At 43.2% G+C, this 18934-nt stretch overlaps 1 protein-coding gene across 1 annotated transcript in view; it reads left to right on the top strand.

Annotated features, from left to right (window-relative positions):
• The window catches only part of LOC118398931 (exostosin-1b-like), a 115227-nt gene that overhangs the window by 85433 nt on the left and 10860 nt on the right, over window positions 1–18934 (top strand). The window contains exons 7-10 of the mRNA XM_052471921.1: window positions 1075–1170; window positions 6784–6873; window positions 15514–15674; window positions 16508–16679. Of these exons, the coding sequence (XP_052327881.1) occupies window positions 1075–1170; window positions 6784–6873; window positions 15514–15674; window positions 16508–16679 (519 nt within the window). The remainder of the gene's footprint in view (window positions 1–1074; window positions 1171–6783; window positions 6874–15513; window positions 15675–16507; window positions 16680–18934) is intronic.

Here is an 18934-nt window from a genome sequence, read left to right as displayed (position 1 = left end):
TGGTGTGAAATGTGCAAATCAATCCCAGCAAAGGACTTTGTGAAGATGCTGGAGGAAACGGGTACAAAAGTATCTATTTTCACACTAAAACGAGTCCTATATCGACATAAGCTGGAAGGTCGCTCAACATGGAAGAAGCCACTGCTCCAAAACCGCCTTAAAAAAGCCAGACTACGGTTTGCAACTGCACATGGGAACAAAGATTTGCCTTTTTGGGGAAATGTCCTCTGGTCTGTTGAAACAAAAATAGAACTGTTTTGCCATAATGACCATCATTATGTTTGGAGGAAAAATGGGGAGTCTTGCAAGGTGAAGCACGGTGGTGGCAGCATCATGTTGTGGGGGTGCTTTGCTACAGGAGGGACAGGTGCACTTCACAAAATAGATGGCATCATGAGGTAGGAAAACGATGTGGATATATTGAAGCAACATCTCAAGACATCTGTCATGAAGTTGAAGCTTGGTTGCAAATGGGTCTTTCAAATGGACAATGACCCCAAGCATACTTCCAAAGTTGTGGCAAAATGGCTTAAGGACAACAAAGTCAAGGTATTGGAGTGGCCATCACAAAGCCCCGACCTCAATCCTATAGATTGTAGGCAGAACTGAGAAACCGTGTGCGAGCAAGGAGGCCTACAACCTGACTCAATTACACCAGCTCTGTCAGGAGGAATGGCTCAGAATTCACCCAAATTATTGTAGGAAGCTAGTGGAAGGCTTCCCGAAACATTTGACCCAAATGAAACAATTTAAAGGCAATGCTACCAAATACTAATAATAGGAATCCCATTTAAGCTCTCAATTGTGGGGTGGTTGGATGGAGTTAAATGTCAGATGTTTTGAATTGGATAATGAAATGTTGAAGACGTACGATGGGGGAATGTGATGTTATGTGGTTAGTAAATTAAAATGAAGTGTAATTTTAGAATGTCATATCTGTGATTCTCATGAGGTCTCTTTCTCCTGCTCTCTCACACCTTTAACTCCCCCACCCCTTCTATAATCTCAATGGCTGTTTCTGTCTCCATGTCTCTTCCTTTCTCCCCAACTCCCTCTGTCTCTCTCCTGTCTCAGATCATTGTGCTGTGGAACTGTGACAAGCCTCTCCCTGCTAAGCACCGCTGGCCTGTAACCTCCGTGCCCGTCATTGTCATCGAGGGAGAAAACAAGGTGAGCCTGCCTCGCACGCATGTCCTTTCAAGAGCTGGACTGCCATTTTGGTTTCTCTACACACCCTCAAATAGAATGTCTTCATTTTGGCTTTACTGTGCCCCTAAGCCTTGTTCAGTGCCATCATTTTGACGTATATATCTATGCTTTGAACATTTGACAACTTGACTACAGAATTTCTGAACCCAGAAGCCCAACATTGCGATACTTCCGGGAACGCTTCGCGAAGCAGACTCGACAAACCAGAATGAGGTTTGGGGTTAATGTCTTAAGTAGCTGAGCATGTTGTTTGCTCCCACCTTATACCGAAGGAGTGCCTTTTGATTTGATGGCCTGCACATGTGCAGTTCGGCGCGACACGACCCTTAGACCCAATGACGTGTTCCTAGGCATGAGCTTAGCTGGCTAACGTCGCCATGGCATCGCCTTCAGGTGTGATCAGGGATTTCTATTGGAGAAGCAGTTTCTAGGCATCGACATACTGTACTTTCTTTGACTTAACCTTCTGACTTTGGAGCTGCATAACGCTGTCATATGCATGACATAGCAGATGACAGCTTACTTTGCAATTCCATGCCACAAGACCACTGTTTAGGTAAAGTAAGTTGTCAAGGAAATAACCTCATCTTTGCAACGCTTTGTAGTCAGTCAGTATTCCGTAGGGGGTTCGACTAAAGTGTCTCACATCGTGAGAGGTCAAAGTTGACACAGGAAGCGTGATCTGAGGCAGTAGTTCGAGAGCCACTCTAACGCCACAAAAACGTTTGCTGAGCTGTCAATCAACCCAAGTGGTTTCTCTCACTCGTCAGTCACAACAGAGTGGGCGGGGTTTTGGTTTTTCTCCACATCCCTGAGTTTTTCTTACGCTGTCAATCACAGAGGGAGCGTGGTTTTGGGCTGTGGGTCGGCGACAACAGCCAGAGTTGAGTACAGCCGGGTCTGTGGTTTGTTGTGCTTGCGTCTGGCTTGTTGTTTACTGTGGCGGACCGAGCCAAACATGGCGAGCCTCTCTGAGCCACCAGCCTGGCGGTTGGTAGTGGGGGCACAGAAGGAGAGGAGAAGCTATTTCTGGCGCCTCTGGGCTGGCATGATGGCCATGTGGGCACTGCTTTACGACTCTTCAGCTTAACACTAGAACCGCTAAATCAATTTTGACTGCATGAGTTTAATTGTTTTATTACTCTGCCATTTTGTTAAGTCTTGCTCCCCCGTCCTTGAACCTTCCTTAACACCGTACCGTCGTTAGAATCTTAATATCACAAACAGAACTGGAGTTTTACAACCAGTTTTAGGAGGTCATGTCATGCATAATTATGTAATCGCCAATAGTGAATGAAGAACAGGGCGAGCCATTCTGTTGTATTGATCCATTCTAATTCTAATCTTAAAATGGTATCTACCCCATATCAATCCACTGAATCCAAGCGTATCATATCAGTCTAGTGCACAGTGAGAGCGTGCCCTATTGTCTACGCTGAACGTCTTTCAATATCTGGGAAAATATCCGCGAGCGAGCGAGCGTCAGAAGATGTGGTCTTGAGGCTCGTGGAACCTTTACGTCGGCAATGGGAGCAGTGTCACCATGGACTATTTCTTCACTTCAAGTTGCTTGCAAAGGAAACAAGTCTGTTGTCCGGCACCGTGAACAAAGTGAGACGGGAGCTCCCTCTCCCTCCGCACAAAATAAGGCAGCTGCACAGCTGTTGTACTCCACGACATGGGCTGAAGAATGACAAGGCCACGGGAACACAACCAAGAGAAAACGGGCGACTGCTACGCACTTAACAACCAAACCCGAGTATGTTCGTGTGTCAAGCAAGCGAGTGAGTGTTATGAAGATTTGCGTTAACTGTCGGGACAAGGGGTAACAGCTAAACGGAATCCAACCGATGCCATTGCGTGAAGACGCACGCAACATAAGCACGAGCTGACAATATATCGTTTTTTACTGCCGTCATATCAACACTTGTATACACTATAATTCCTTTTTTTGTGCCGATCGTGACTAAGGCCACTTGGCGCTTATAATGATGTTTAGGCTACTGTTTTCGTCATTTGACCTCTGGTCTTGGTGGTTGGTGTATATTTTGTCTTCTCGTTATAAAAAGAAGCTGTTACCGTGTTCCAACACTTTTGCTTCATAGTTGTAACAAAGGCATTGCACAAAAATTGTTTATTCAGCACTTAATTTGTTGTTGTTGTGGGGGGGGGGGGTAAGTTTTTACATAGTCTACAGTAACAAACTAAAGTGCTGTTGTGTAATTTGAAATAAATAAAACAATCGTATTCTGCTATCCAAGGCCTTCCTAAACAACCAAATGATTATGAAATGTATTAATTACACTGTTAGAATGTTGCACTCAGAATGACTGCTCATTACTTTGGGGGGGGGGGGGCTCGAGACCCCGTTCTCCCGCTGGGTCACCCAACAGTGTTATTGTGGTTTGCACCACACATTTTGTTGGCTCTCTCGCTCTCTGTCTCTGTGTGTCTCTTTCTCTCGCACAGTCTTTCTTTACCCTCTCTCGCTATACTTCACCGTTTCTCTCTCTCTCTCCCTCTTTTGTTCCTGCTTCTCTCTTCCTCCCTCTCTGAGGAATGTGGGAGGCTAAATTCCTTCTCTAAGAGCGCACATTCCTAGCGCGTACAAGCCCCCCAGGTAAACACGTCACACTTCTAACATTAAAACCAACTGTGATGGGGAATGAAATCGCATCCTCATCTTATCCCCCCCTCATCTTACCCCCCCCTCCCCCTCTCTCAATTCAAGGGCTTTATTGGCATGGGAAACACATGTTAACATTGCCAATGCAAGTGAAGTAGGTAATAAACAAAAGTGAACTATACAAATTAACAGTAAACATTACACTCACAGAAGTTCCAAAATAATAGGCATTGTAAATATCATTATGTATAGTGTTGTTGTGATGTGCAAATCTCTCTCTCTCTGAGCGACTAAAACGTGGCTGGGAATTGTAGACATTTGGAGTCATTTGTGTTATTTGTTGTTTTTGTCGCACTCCTCGGTAATCTGAGTCATTCAAGATGTGTTCCGTTTAGGGCACATTGTGGCAGAGGTCGGCGGGTACGAAGTGTTGTTTTGACTAATCAGCCTCTGTTCTCTAGTCTCTCTACCAAATGCTTTATGCAGTATACACACACACACACACACACACACATTCTTTAATGTAAGCAGTAGCTTTTCGAAAGAACAGGGATTCCTGGAATGACCCGACCTTCAGAGCTGAGTGTTGTCTCCAGAGAAAAGGTTACAAGGAAGTGTGTGGCTGTTATACGGAGTGTTTGAAAGGAGGGGGGTGTGTGAAGTGTCTGTGTTCCATGCATGTGTGTGGTTCCGTGGCTGAATGAGTGCGTGAGGCTGTGTGTACTTGTGGGGTGTGTTTGATTTCTAGTGAATATACATGATACACAGACTTGAGTGTGTGTTTCTCCACCCTTGGCTTTCAGCTCAGTCAGTAAATGTATGGATGGATGGATGGATGGATGGATGGATGGATGGATGGATGGTATTGGATGGATGGATGGATGGTATTGGATGGTATGGATGTATGGTATGGTATGGATGGATGGTATTGGATGGTATGGATGGATGGTATTGGATGGTATGGATGGTATTGGATGGTATGGATGGATGGATGGTATTGGATGGTATGGTATGGTATTGGATGGATGGATGGATGGTATGGTATTGGATGGATGGATGGATGGTATGGTATTGGATGGATGGATGGATGGTATGGTATTGGATGAATGGTATGGTATTGGATGGATGGATGGTATTGGATGGTATGGATGGATGGTAAGGTATTGGATGGTATGGATGGATGGTGGGGGTATGTATGGATGGATGGTATGGTATTGGATGGTATGGTATGGGATGGATGGATGGTATGGTATTGGATGGATGGATGGATGGATGGATGGATGGATGGTATGGTATGGTATGGTATGGTATTGGATGGATGGATGGATGGTATGGTAGAAATTGAAAATACGGGCTTGTCACAATCAGGAAAGGGGAAATTGTGTCATGTGTAAGACGAGGGCTACTTCAGCTAGTGTGTGTTTTGTAGGGTTTCACAACATTCAAGCAGATAATCTCAATCCAATCTATAGTAACGTTTCCGCCATATTGTTACCATATTCCTAACTGGTCACGAAAGGAGAGTAGAAGACTAAAGAAACCCATTCATGTCTATTGGGACATGTCTTTTCCAGTGCTTGATGTATCGGCATCCCACCCTTGTGCTGTGCCGTTGTAATATATACTGAACAAAAATATAAACTCAACATGAAAAGTGTTGGTCCCATGTTTTATGAGCTGAAATAAAAGATCCCAGAATTTTTCCATGCGCACAAAAAGCTCTCCAATTTTGTGCACAAATTTGTTTACATCCCTGTTTGTCACGGATCACTCCGGAACTTTCATTACGCACACCTGTCCCCTATTCCCACTGATTAGTACTTGTGCCCTTTGGTTTCCATTGGGCGGTCCATTATTGTTATAATGGATTGCGCAGGTGATTACGGGTCTCGCCCCATGTGATAATCATTCTGCATGTGTTATTTATTTGAGGTGCTCCTCGCTCTTTTGTTTTGGGTTTCTACCCTGTGTTTTGTTACGCGTTTGTTCGGTCTTCGTCCCCGTGCCTTTACACGGCGCGCCGTAATTTGGGCTTACTAAAAAACCCTATTAGGCATTCCTGCGCCTGTCTCCAGAATCATTTATGCCAACGTGACACTGTTAGTGAACATGTCTCATTTGCCAAGATAATCCATCCACCTGACAGGTGTGGCATATCAAGAAGCCGATTAAACAGCGTGATCATTACACAGGTGGACCGTGTGCTGGGGACAATAAATGTTCACTCTAAAATGTGCAGTTTTGTCACAATACAATGCCACAGATGTCTCAAGATTTGAGGGAGTGTGCAATTGGCATGCTGACTGTAGGAATTGTCCACCAGAACTGTTTCCAGAGAATTTAATGTTCCTTTCTCTACCATAAGCCACCTCCAACCTTGTTTTAGCGAATTTGGCAGTACGTCCAACCGGCCTCACAACCTCAGACCATGTGTAATCACGCTAGCCCAGGACCTCCACATCCGGCTTCTTCACCTGCGGGATCGTCTGAGGCCAGCCACCTGGACAGCTGATGAAACTGAGGAGTATTTCTCTCAGTAATAAAGCCCTTTTGTGGTGAAAAACTCAGTCTGATTGGCTAGGCCAGGCTCCCCAGTGGGTGGACTAATGCCCTACCAGGCCCACCAATGGCTGCACCTGTGCTCAGTCATGTGAAATCCATAGATAAGCGCCTAGGGAATTATTTCAATTGACTGATTTCTTTATATGAAGTGTAACTCAGTAAATTCGTTGAAATGGTTGCGTTTAGATCTTTGTTCAGTATATAATAATATATGCCATTTAGCATAAGCTTTTATTCAAAGTAACTTAGTCATGCGTGCATACATTTTACGTACGGGTGGTCCCGGGAATCAAGCCCACTATCTTGGACGGTGCAACCACCATCATCTACCAAATGAGCTACAGAGGACAGTGTACTGACCGTGTGTACTCTGTCTCCCCATGCAGGTGATGAGCAGTCGCTTCCTGCCCTACGAGACCATTGTCACCGACGCCGTGCTCAGCCTGGATGAGGACACTGTACTCTCAACCACAGAGGTTCGTGTTCCTCCACACATCACTAAGGATACTGCCTACTACTGTGTTGGAATGGGGGACTACTTTCTCTCCCGAGCTCCGGTGCGCTCCCCTGCTTTTCCTCTACCCTTTAACTCCTTGCTTTTCTAACCCCCCACCTCATGCTGTTTTTTTTAATGGCCACTCTCTCCCCATGTAGCTTTCCCCCTTCCCCCCCATTCTCTCGCCTTCTCTGTATCTTTCCCCCCTATCTCTATGATCATCTCTCAACGCTCTGTCTCTCTCTCGCTACCCTCCCTCCCTTCCCCTCTTTTCCTTCCCTCCCTCTCTCCCTCCCTCCCTGTCAGTGTAGTGGCACACCAGGCTGCTGTGGCCTCTGCTCTGCTCTGTTCTGCTGATGGGAGGGATAATGATGATGTCAGTGTTGGCATTACTCCAGGGCCCTCTGTGCTTTGTGTGGCGCTGTGTCAGCACAGGGACCAGTGGTGGAGTGCTATTTTAGTGAGGGAGCGCTTTTTTAAATGTATTTTTTTTTTAAATTATGACGACGTCATTTCCTCAAAGTTTATACCGACAGATGAAGCCAATGAAATAGCTTATCATTATAGGATATGCATAAAATGCATCCTCCAATTGCAACGTCTGCTACACATATTGTCTAAAGAACACGTCCTATGTTTTAATAGCCTCCAAGTCCAAGTTTAGGTGTAGGCTACATCTTTTCAAGACAGGCCATGACTGTTTGTCGTGAATGATAATTCTTCACGTTTTACCGGTGAAACGTCCAAACTGCATCTCCATGCCAGTCATTTGATTGATCTCAATCAGTTTCATTGCAATATGGATTCAAGAATCTTCTTGAATGGCTGTTTCGTGAGCGACTCAGAGCAGATGGCGTTAACAAACTCTTAGCCTGCCTTGTAGGATACAGTGCCTTTTTAAGAAAGTCTTCACACCCCTCGACTTTTTCCACAGTTTGTATTTACAAAAGTAAGATTGAAATGGATTAAATTGTCTTCATTTTTTTAACGATCTACACAATGTGGAAGAAAAATTCTATCTTCAAAAAACAACAACATATATTTAGATAAGTATTCGATCCCTTGAGTCAATACATGTTAGAATCACCTTTTGGCAGCGATTACCGTTGTGAGTCTTGCTGGGTAAAGTCTAAGATTATTGCAAATATATTGTAGAATATTTGCTCATTATTTTTTAAATTCTTCAAGCTCTTTCTTTGGTTGTTGATCATTGCTAGACAGCCATTTTCAAGTCTTGCCTTACATTTTCAAGCCAATTTAAGTCAATACTGTAACTAAGCCACGCAGGAAGATTCAATGTCGTCTTGGTAACTAACTCCAGTGTATATATGGCCTTGAATTTTAGGTTATTGTCCTGCTGAAAGGTGAATTTGTCTCCCAGTGTCTGTTGGAAAGCAGACTGAACCAGGTTTACTCTAGGATTTTGCCTGTGCTTAGCTCTATTCTGTTTCTTTTTATCCTAAAAAACTGCCTAGTCCTTGCCGATGACAAACATAACCATAACATGATGCAACCACACCATGCTTGAAAATATGAAGAGTAGTACTCAGTGGTGGTACAAAAATTGTCAGATTAATACTGCCATTGAGAAAATTCAAAACAAAACGAGACATGACCTTTTTCAAGGTCAGTCTCGCAAAAAGAAGCATTCTTGCGTTCTAACTACCCGCTATTCAAAGTGCTCTGAACAAATGAAGGGAATTATTCACAAACATTGGCACATTCTAAGATCCGATGATATTATCGGTAATGTGTTTATGGATCTTCCCTTGGTCGTAGCCTCGCTGGGCAGAAATCTTAGAGATCAATTGGTAAACTCTGATTTACCACCCCAAGATATCCCTGCACAACGTGTATTTGCGCCCCTACTGGATGAAAACTACAAGTGTAATGGCTGTGCTCAATGCAATGGCACTTATAAATGTAGATCCTTCAAACAGGGAAACAGATCCCAATCAAAGGTGTCATCACGTGCTCCACTAAGGCCGCTACTTATCTTATAACTTGATGTGGGTAAAACAAAGAGCGTATTAAAAATACGAATCTCGGAGCATCGTAGCACCATTAGGTGCAAAAACTCGACCAGTTGCGGCCCACTTTTTAGAAGCAAACCACACAATTTCGTCTCTACGTTATATTGGCATTGAAAATGTCACCCTCCCTAGGAGAGGGGGTGACCTCAACAATTTATTGTTAAAACGAGAGGCTGCCTGGATCTTTAATTTACAGACCTTCGGACCTTCGGTCTCAACGTAGACTTTGATCTGAAAGCCATTCTTGTGATCACTGTGATTTTGCCATTGTAAATGTTTGTAGGCTTATGTAGACAAATTGTATCGATGATCGTACGCTATCCATTTATGTTTCTTGTATGGTATTTTAATCAATGAGAAGTAAACAATGATATCAGGCCACACCCGGCCATGATTACAGACACCTGTGTCTGTCTTTTGACACTATATAAACAGGTCACCCCGCAATGTTGGTCATTATACCCTGATGAAGACGGCTTGTCTGTCGAAACGATGGACATAAAATATTTTTGCATCTGAGCCCCTAGAGTGTGCGGCTCTCCGTTATTTTTTTAAAAAGTGTTCTACTCTGCTAGCCAGCACCGCGCCTAAATAGGTGTGCGGCCCTTTCGCCTCTAGTTGTTTTGCGCCAAACATAATGCTTTGTAGTCGGGACAAAAAGTGTATTTCTTTGCCACATTGTACTTTTGTGCCTTTACATGCTATCCACACCGCTCGTGTCAGGTGCGCGGCAAAATAAATGTACACATGTTATGTTGTTCAATCATTGCATCCACACTGCTCGCGTGCCAGGCGCTACAATGGACATTGTTTCTATTTGTGACGCTCAACATGCTCCAAGTCTGGCCTCTCCCATCTCCTCATTGTTTTTTAGGAGCATATAACCACGTGGAGGATGGAAAGATTAACTTCGGTCCACACCCCGGTAGGTTGTAGTAATGCTGTATAGTTGGTTGCCAACACCCATATAAAGTCCAAAGAAGAAAAATAAGCTTGAAGGAAGGGTGAGAGATGATGAGAAATGAATTCGGTTTACCGTTTTATCTGTGGATTAATTGTCGGAGTAGAGGACCTTGTGCATTTCAGGTAAAATAACAACCCAATGTTTATATATCAGGACAAATTATCTAGCAACATCAAGCTAGCTAGCTAAATTGCCATAAATGTTTAATGCTTTTTGACCTGTCCCCAAATTAATATAATTGGTTCAGAGTTTGTTTTTTTGCTTCTGGTGTGGATGAACAAAATCAACTTGTGCGCGATGGCACACGTGGACTTGCGGTTTGGTCAGCATGTTATTGCAAACAGGCTGCACGTTTTGGAATGTTTTTATTCTGTACAGGCTTCCTTCTTTTCACACTGTCATTTAGGTTAGTGTTGTGGAGTAACTAAAATTTTTATCCATCCTCAGTTTTCCATCACAGACATTTAACTCTGTAACTGGTTTAAAATTACCATTGGTGAAATCGCGGCCAATGTCTGGTTTAATGCCGATGTGCAAAACCAATGTCAAAACTGACGTGCATACCTATAGTGGGGAGAACAAGTATTTGATACACTGCCGATTTTGCAGGTTTTCCTACTTACAAAGCATGTAGAGGTCTGTAATTTTTATCATAGGTACACTTCAACTGTGAGAGACTGAATCTAAAACAAAAACAAAAAAAAACAAAAATCCAAAAAATCACATTGTATGATTTTGAAGTAATTAATTTGCATTTTATTGCATGACATAAGTATTTGATCACCTACCAACCAGTAAGAATTCCGTCTCTCACAGACAAAGTTTTTCTTTAAGAAGCCCTCCTGTTCTCCACACATTACCTGTATTAACTGCACCTGTTGGAACTCGTCACCTGTATAAAAGACACCTGTCCACACACTCAATCAAACAGACTCCAACCTCTCCACAATGGCCAAGACCACAATGGCCAAGACAGATGTTGCCCCACTGGAGTTACACAGTAATAGAGTCACTGCTATGAGCTTCACGACATTTAAACTATGGAACGCCATTTTAGGTCTTTGCGTGTCAAAAAAGATACAGTAGCACTGTCAAAACTGTACAAAAAAAAGTCTGCAAACACCGGCCACGAACGATGTGTTTTCAATACCGCATTGGTAATAAAGCATAATTTGTTTGACTGCAACTTCTGGGGTAGCTAGCTTTAGCTTGGTACCTAGCTAACACCAATACAACCAGCCTGAGCTGTAGAATGAGCAGAAGAAACTGCAGTCATTTTCATTATTCTTAGCAATGATTTAGGAATCCTTGTGAGTAAGTATTAGCTAGGTTGCCACTTGTTGTTCCCCTATTGAAATGTAACTTTAGTTCATGAAAATAAATTGCTAGCCAGCGACTTAACCCTGTTGCCCAAAGCTAACGTTATAAGCAGCCAGCTAGCTTCATCTGGCTAGTGAGGCTCGACCAGGTTGTGTTGTGAAGCTAGCAACCATAAGAATTAGACACAATAGTGGAAGTTGAGGTTTGCCTTCAAAATAAAAGTATGTCATTGACAGTGATGCAAATGAATACAAAAAGTAGAATTATGCCATACTTTTATTTTGAAGGCTAGCCGTAAAGTACACTGTTGTGGTTAATCCTTATTGTGGCTAGCTTCACATAGATGGGTCCGACCACCATTAATCAAATAAGAACTGTCTTATAAATTAGGGTTATATTAGATGATGACACCCAGCTATATAGTTAGCTAGCTAATTATAGCTACTGGAACAGATTGTCGTTTTGCTATGTATTTGTGGAAGAACATTATTTGCAACGAAACAGCACAGCAAGTAAGTGAAAGAAATAGGTTTTGATTGTCAGTTAAGAACAAATTCTTATTTACAATGACTGCCTACCCCGGACGACGCTGCGCCATTTGTGCACCGCCCTATGGGACTCCCAATCACGGCCGGATGTGATACACCTGGATTCGAACCAGGGGCTGTAGTGACGCCTCTTGCACTGAGATACTACAGTCCTTACACCGCTGCATCCATGTGTGTGTGTTTAACTGTACTAGAATGCTTAAAAGGCCGCAACATTTTTTTATATTGGTTATCTGTATCGTTTTTTGGTATCGGCCAAAAATGTCATATCGGTGCATCACTTATTATTATTATTATTATTATTATAATAAATGATGCGTAGGACTATTAGGCGTAGGCAACAGATCTGGACGATATGTCATTTTAAGCGATTGGAGCGTCTTTCGTGGTGCTGAAAGGACAGCGCCAGGATTGCACTGTGATGTTGAAGTTGAACCAACTTTTTAACCTTTAACTTGTGGTGCTGAAGGATACCTCTGCCATTTGGCCAGTTCAGGAACAAAAAAACAACCATTTTCATTTGGCCTATTGCCTAAATAGGCCTACGACTGTATTGGTATAGCTATTTGTAGACATTAGTAAATACATATAGCTGAATATCATTGCACTGTTTGAGAGGAGAGCTTTTTTGCGAGTAGGCATTTCAGTTTGTCTAGCTTGCACACTGTATCATAAACTTTGATTTGATTAGCTTGAACACATGGTTACAATATACCCTATTACAGAATAAAATAAAACAGGTGAGATATCAATTCATAGAATTGATTTGGTAGATTAAACATGCTATCAAATCAATTGACCAAGTAGTGAACGTAAATCATTACTACGTAGAATTGCAGAATATTCGTTTTCTATATTTTGGAGTGCTTAATTCACGCATCTCAATAAACTGTAACCTAAATGCATTATTACCTCCTACTTGGCCCAAATTTACATTTCCAATTGCCCACCCTGACATACCAAGCCAGATCGAGCCCTGCGTCTCGACCAATAGCCAATGTAGGCTAAATATATCCCAAGAAGGGCTACAGCAACTTTCAGAGAGGGTCCGGCTCCATGGGGTTTGCTGTGTCCACTCTGGTTTGGGTGTCCTCGGCGCCGTGTCGCCGGAACCATGTGGTCATATATCGTTCAGGGTTCCACTGGGCGAGGGGGTCAGTGGAGTTTTATGAATGTCAAGGCAGACACAGTCATTAAATATTTAGATTTTTTTTATCCAACGTTCTGATTGGCCAAAGTGGTCAAGGCTCTGACTGGCCTCCGCAGTACGCACCACGCAGTATAGTTCTTTATCATTCTCGCCACCGCCAGAGAGAAGACTGGGAAGAAACCACAATTTATATACCTCTCGGCTGCTATACATTTTAATTTGGTAAAATAATAATAAGTTTGTCATTATATTGTGCTAATTTAAATATATTTAAATATCGAAATGCAACATGCTACAATTTCAAATATTTGACTGAGTTACAGTTCATATAAGGAAATCAGTCAATTGAAAGAAATTCATTAGGCCCTAATCTATGGATTTCACAGAAATGTTTTATTTATCTACGTAAGTCAGTTAAGAACAAATTCTTATTTACAATGACACATAGATGGGTCCGACCACCATTAATCAAATAAGAACTGTCTTATAAATTAGGGTTATATTAGATGATGACACCCAGCTATATAGTTAGCTAGCTAATTATAGCTACTGGAACAGATTGTCATTTTGCTATGTTTTTGTGGAAGAACATTATTTGCATCCATGAGCTAGCTAGCCAGCTTTTGTTTTGTTAACACATGACTGGGAATACAGATATACATCTGTTCGTCACAGATACCTTAAAAAATGAGCCTCACAATGGGCCTCAGGATCTCATCGCGCTATTTCTGTGCATTCAAATTGCCATCGATAAAATGCAATTGCATTAGTTGTCCGTAGCTTATGCCTGCCCATACCATAACCCCACCGCCACCATGAGGCACTCTGTTCATAACGTTGACATCAGCAAACCGCTCGCCCACTCAATGCCATACATGTGGTCTGCATTTGAGACGCTAGTTGGATGTACTGCCAAATTCTTTAAAACAACGTTTTTTGAGGTGGCTTTTGGTTGAGAAATGAACATTTAAATCATCTGTCAACAGCTCTGGTGGACATTCCTGTCAGTATAATTGCACGCTCCCTCAACTTGAGACATCTGTGGCCTTGTGTTGTGTGACAAAACTGCACATTTTAGTGGCCTTTTATTGTCCACGGCACAAGGTTTAATCAGCTTCTTGATATGCCACACCTGTCAGGTGGATGGGTTATCTTGGCAAAGGAGAAATGCTCACAAACATGGATGTAAACAAATTTGTGCATAAAATGTGAGAGTAATAAATGTTTTGTGCCTTTGGAAAATGTCTGGGATCTTTTATTTCAGCTCAGGAAACATGGGACTAGCGCTTTACATGTTGCATTTTATATTTTTGTTCAATGTAATTTATAACATATTCCAGAATTAGTTTCACCAGCTTTGTGTATTCTCAAATTGAAAAAAGTGAGGGAGCTCCACTTCTCCACGCTCCAGGCAGCACTACACGCCTGACAGAGACCAAGCCTCTACAGTACAGAAATGGGGAGAAAGAGAGTGAAAGTATAGTGAGCTCCAAACCTACCTCTTTCACTGCCTCACTGTTGTCCCGCATGCAACTTTCTCTTCTCCCATCGCTTATATAATACTTAGGGATCCATCTTTCTCTTTTATTTTGCCCTCTTTATCTCTAGCAATTTCTCATACTCTTTCTCTATCCCTCCCACTCCTTACACCTTTCTCATGTTCACTCTTTTTCTCAATTTCTTGCTCTCCCCATCTCTCTGTTTAATTGGCATCTTTTATCACGTCGCGAATCCCCTGCATATTGAGGAAACCACCATTGTGACTGTTTTAATAAGGGTTTAATTTCTGCTTCCTGGGGTGGCTTTTCTCTTCATTCCTCTAGCTGAGCCAGGCACACAGTTTGGCAGAACACCGTGAGAACACAGATGTCGCCGAGACAAGGTTTTGAGTGGGAGCCCATAAAGGCTGTTTTTGTGATGACCCTGTGGCTGTTATGACACACTCTTAATTCCGTTTCTGGTGGAGGTGCTGTCTGTGTCCCAAATGGCACCCTATGCTCTACATAGTGCACCACTTTTGACTGCTTTTCCCCTATGGGGCCTGGTCAAAAGCAGTGTGCTCTATTGGGAGGACGGTGTTATTTGGAACGCAGGCTCTGTCTGGCTGCTGCCGGAACCAGGCTGACCCTGTCTGTTTTCTCTAATTATTTATTTAAATGCTTTGATCAACCAGCGAGAGGTCAGCCAACTGCAGAGAGCTTTTGTGTAATAAGTTTGTGTGATGCGGCATTTGAGAGAGTATCTGTCTATGCCTCTGTGCATGGTCCCATAGGGTGGCGCACAATTGGCCCAGCATCGTTCGGGTTAGGGGAGGGTTTGGCCGGGGTAGGCCGGCATTGTAAATAATCATTTGTTCTTTAACTGACTTGCCAAGTTAAATAGAAATACATGGACAGTGTGCATTCATTGAGTGTAAAAATGTGTATTAAATGGATACTTTGGGATTTTGACAATGAGGCCCTTTGTCTACTTCCCCAGAGTCAGATGAACTCTTGGATGCCATTTTTCTGTCTGCGTGCCGTTTGAAGGAAGTTGCTAACTAGCGCTAGTGCAATGACTGGAATTCATGCGTGTCTGCTAGCGGTTTTTGTCTATTCCTCCTCAGGTGGACTTTGCCTTCACGGTGTGGCAGAGCTTCCCAGAGAGGTTGGTGGGCTACCCGGCCCGGAGCCACTTCTGGGACAGCAACAAAGAGCGCTGGGGCTACACTTCCAAGTGGACCAACGACTACTCCATGGTGCTGACCGGAGCTGCCATTTACCACAGGTACAGTAGGCTACAGTACAAGCTCCAGGGTGACGTTACCCCTCGGCACAGATCTAAGATCAGCTGCCCCTCCCCCAGAATGTAAAACTGACCCAAGATCAGTGTATAGGTGCAACTTCACCCTGTTCAACAGTATTGCACTACCAGCAGTGCTTGACTTGGACTGAAATAGTTGCCGGTACTTATTTTGGGGGCTGGTAGTGTTTATATTTAGGTACAGGAGCTTCACAATACTTTCTGAGCTAATATTCTATAACAGGTGCAGGAATTCAAGCAGTAGAGCATTTGAGGTGCCAGTACTCTTTTTCTGGTGAGCTCGTGCCCAAGACAAGCACTGACTACCAGTGGAGGCTGGTGGATTAAGAAATCGGTTGACGGGCTTATTGTACAGTGCCTTGCGAAAGTATTCGGCCCCCTTGAACTTTGCGACCTTTTGCCACATTTCAGGCTTCAAACATAAAGATATAAAACTGTATTTTTTTTGTGAAGAATCAACAACAAGTGGGACACAATCATGAAGTGGAACGACATTTATTGGATATTTCAAACTCTTTTAACAAATCAAAAACTGAAAAATTGGGCATGCAAAATTATTCAGCCCCTTTACTTTCAGTGCAGCAAACTCTCTCCAGAAGTTCAGTGAGGATCTCTGAATGAAACTTACATTGAAACTTACTGCTTTGATTAGCTTTTAACTCAATCAATCGATCCAAACTCTAATCTTGAATGAGTCCCAGGTCTTTCCAAATACCTCCAAAATCTCCCTCTCAACTCTTCTTCTCCCTCTCCAAATATTACCACTTCCTGTTCACTAACTTATTCTTCCTCCTCAGATATTACCACTTCCTGTACACCAATTTCCTGCCAGCCAGCCTGAAGGGCATGGTGGACCAGCTGGCTAACTGTGAGGACATCCTCATGAACTTCCTGGTGACAGCCGTCACCAAGCTGCCGCCCATCAAGGTCACCCAGAAGAAGCAGTACAAAGAGACCATGATGGGACAGGTATGTAATTATAAGACATTACAAACTGGGTAGTCTGGGTACTGGATGCTGATGGCTGAAACAGCATTTCAGCTGTGTATATCTGACAATATACCACGACTATGACGCAAAAATACTAGTTTGCTGTTTTACGTATGTTTGTGACCAATTTATAATGGCAATACGACATCTCAAGGGTTTGTGGTAAATGGCCAATATACCATGGGTAAGGGCTGCATCCGGGCACTCCGCTTCTCGTTGTGAGTAAGAACAGCCCTTAGCCGTGGTATATTTATGCAATAAGGCCCAATATACATGGCTAAGGATTGTTCTTAGGCACGACGCAACACACAGTGTTTTGATACAGCCCTTAGCCGTGGTATACTGGCCATATACCACACCCCTTGTGTGTCATTGCTATTATAAACTGGTTACCAACCAAATTAGATGTAATTAAATGTTTTTGTCATATGGTCTAATATACCACGGCTTTCAACATTCATGGCTCAGAAAACTTGCTTGCATCGTGCCTAAAAACAGCCCTTAGCAGTGGTATATTGGCCATATACCACACCCCCTCATGCTTTATTGCTTAATTATAAAATGGATGGTTCGAGCCCAGAATGGTATGTCAGACCATATACCACGAGTATGAGACATTTTCTTTTTACTGCTCTAATTACATTGGTAACCAGTTTATAATAGCAATAAGGCACCTCAGGGGTTTGTTGTATATGACTAGTATACCACAGCTAAGGGCTGTATCCAGACACTCCACTGTGTGGTATACTGGCCATTTACCACATTTATCCTTATTGCTCAGTTATAGCATGGCATTGTTGAATACTCATTTCTGATTGGCTTCAAAGGTAGTCTAGAGTGTGCATTATTTAAGTGATAATGCCCTCGAGCCGGTGTTTGGCGGATATATTGGCACATGTCACTTTTATACAACAGGTTACCAACATATTCAAATAATGATTGACATATTTTCATAAAAAATGTTACTTTGATGAATTTATTCATACTAAACCCGGCATCAACAAAAAAAGTCCTCTCACTATCAATTGCGTTTATTTTCAGAAAACTTAACATGTGTAAATATTTGTATGAACATAAGATTCAACAACTGAGACATAAACTGAACAAGTTCCACAGACATGTGACTAACAGAAATGGAATAATGTGTCCCTGAACAAAGGGGGGGTCAAAAGTTAGTATCTGGGGTGGCCACCAGCTGCATTAAGTACTACAGTGCATATCCTCATGGACTGCACCAGATTTGCCAGTTCTTGCTGTGAGATGTTACCCCACACTTCCACCAAGGTCCACAAGTTCTCGGACATTTCTGGGGGTAATGGCCCCAGCCCTCACCGTCCGATCCAACAGGTCCCAGATGTGCTCAATGTGATTGAGATCCGTGCTCTTTGCTGCCCATGGCAGAACACTGACATTCCTGTCTGGCAGGAAATCACGCGTAGAACGGGCAGTATGGCTGGTGGCATTGTCATGCTGGAGGGTCACGTCAGGATGAGCCTGCAGGAAGGGTAACACATGAGGGAGGAGGATGTCTTCCCTGTAACGCACAGCGTTGAGATTGCCTGCAATGACAGACCCTCCACTTCCAAATCGATCCCGCTCCAGAGTGCAGGCCTTGGTGTAACGCTCATTCCTTAGATGATAAACGTGAATCCGACCATCACCCCTGGTGAGACAAAAGCCACGACTTGTCAGTGAAGAGCACTTTTTGCCAGTCCTGTCTGGTCCAGTGACGGTGGGTTTGTGCCCATAGGTGACGTTGTTGCTGTTGATGTCTGGTGAGGACCTGCCTTACAACAGGCCTGCAAGCCATCAGTCCAGCCTCTTTCAGCCTATTGCGGACAGTCTGAGCACTGATGGAGGGATTGTGTGTTCCTGGTGTAACTCGGGCAGTTGTTGTTGCCATCCTGTACCTGTCCTGCAGGTGTGATGTTCGGATGTACCGATCCTGTGCAGGTGTTGTTACACGTGGTCTGCCACTGCAAGGACGATCAGCTATCTGTCCTGTCTCCCTGTAGCTCTGTCTTAGGCGTCTCACAGTACAGACATGGCAATTTATTGCCCTGGCCACATCTGCAGTCCTCATGCCTCCTTCCAGCATGCCTAGGGCACGATCACACCGTTGAGCAGGCATCTTTCTTTTGGTGTTTTTCAGTCAGTAGAAAGGCCTTTTTAGTGTCCTAAGTTTTCATAACTGTGACCTTAATTGCCTACCGTCTGTAAGCTGTTAGTGTCTT

The sequence above is a fragment of the Oncorhynchus keta genome, chromosome 20 (assembly GCF_023373465.1).
Source record: "Oncorhynchus keta strain PuntledgeMale-10-30-2019 chromosome 20, Oket_V2, whole genome shotgun sequence".
Taxonomy (NCBI): domain Eukaryota; kingdom Metazoa; phylum Chordata; class Actinopteri; order Salmoniformes; family Salmonidae; genus Oncorhynchus; species Oncorhynchus keta.
The sequence above is the reverse complement of the archived record's forward strand: the minus strand, read 5'-3'. Positions and strand labels throughout refer to the sequence as shown.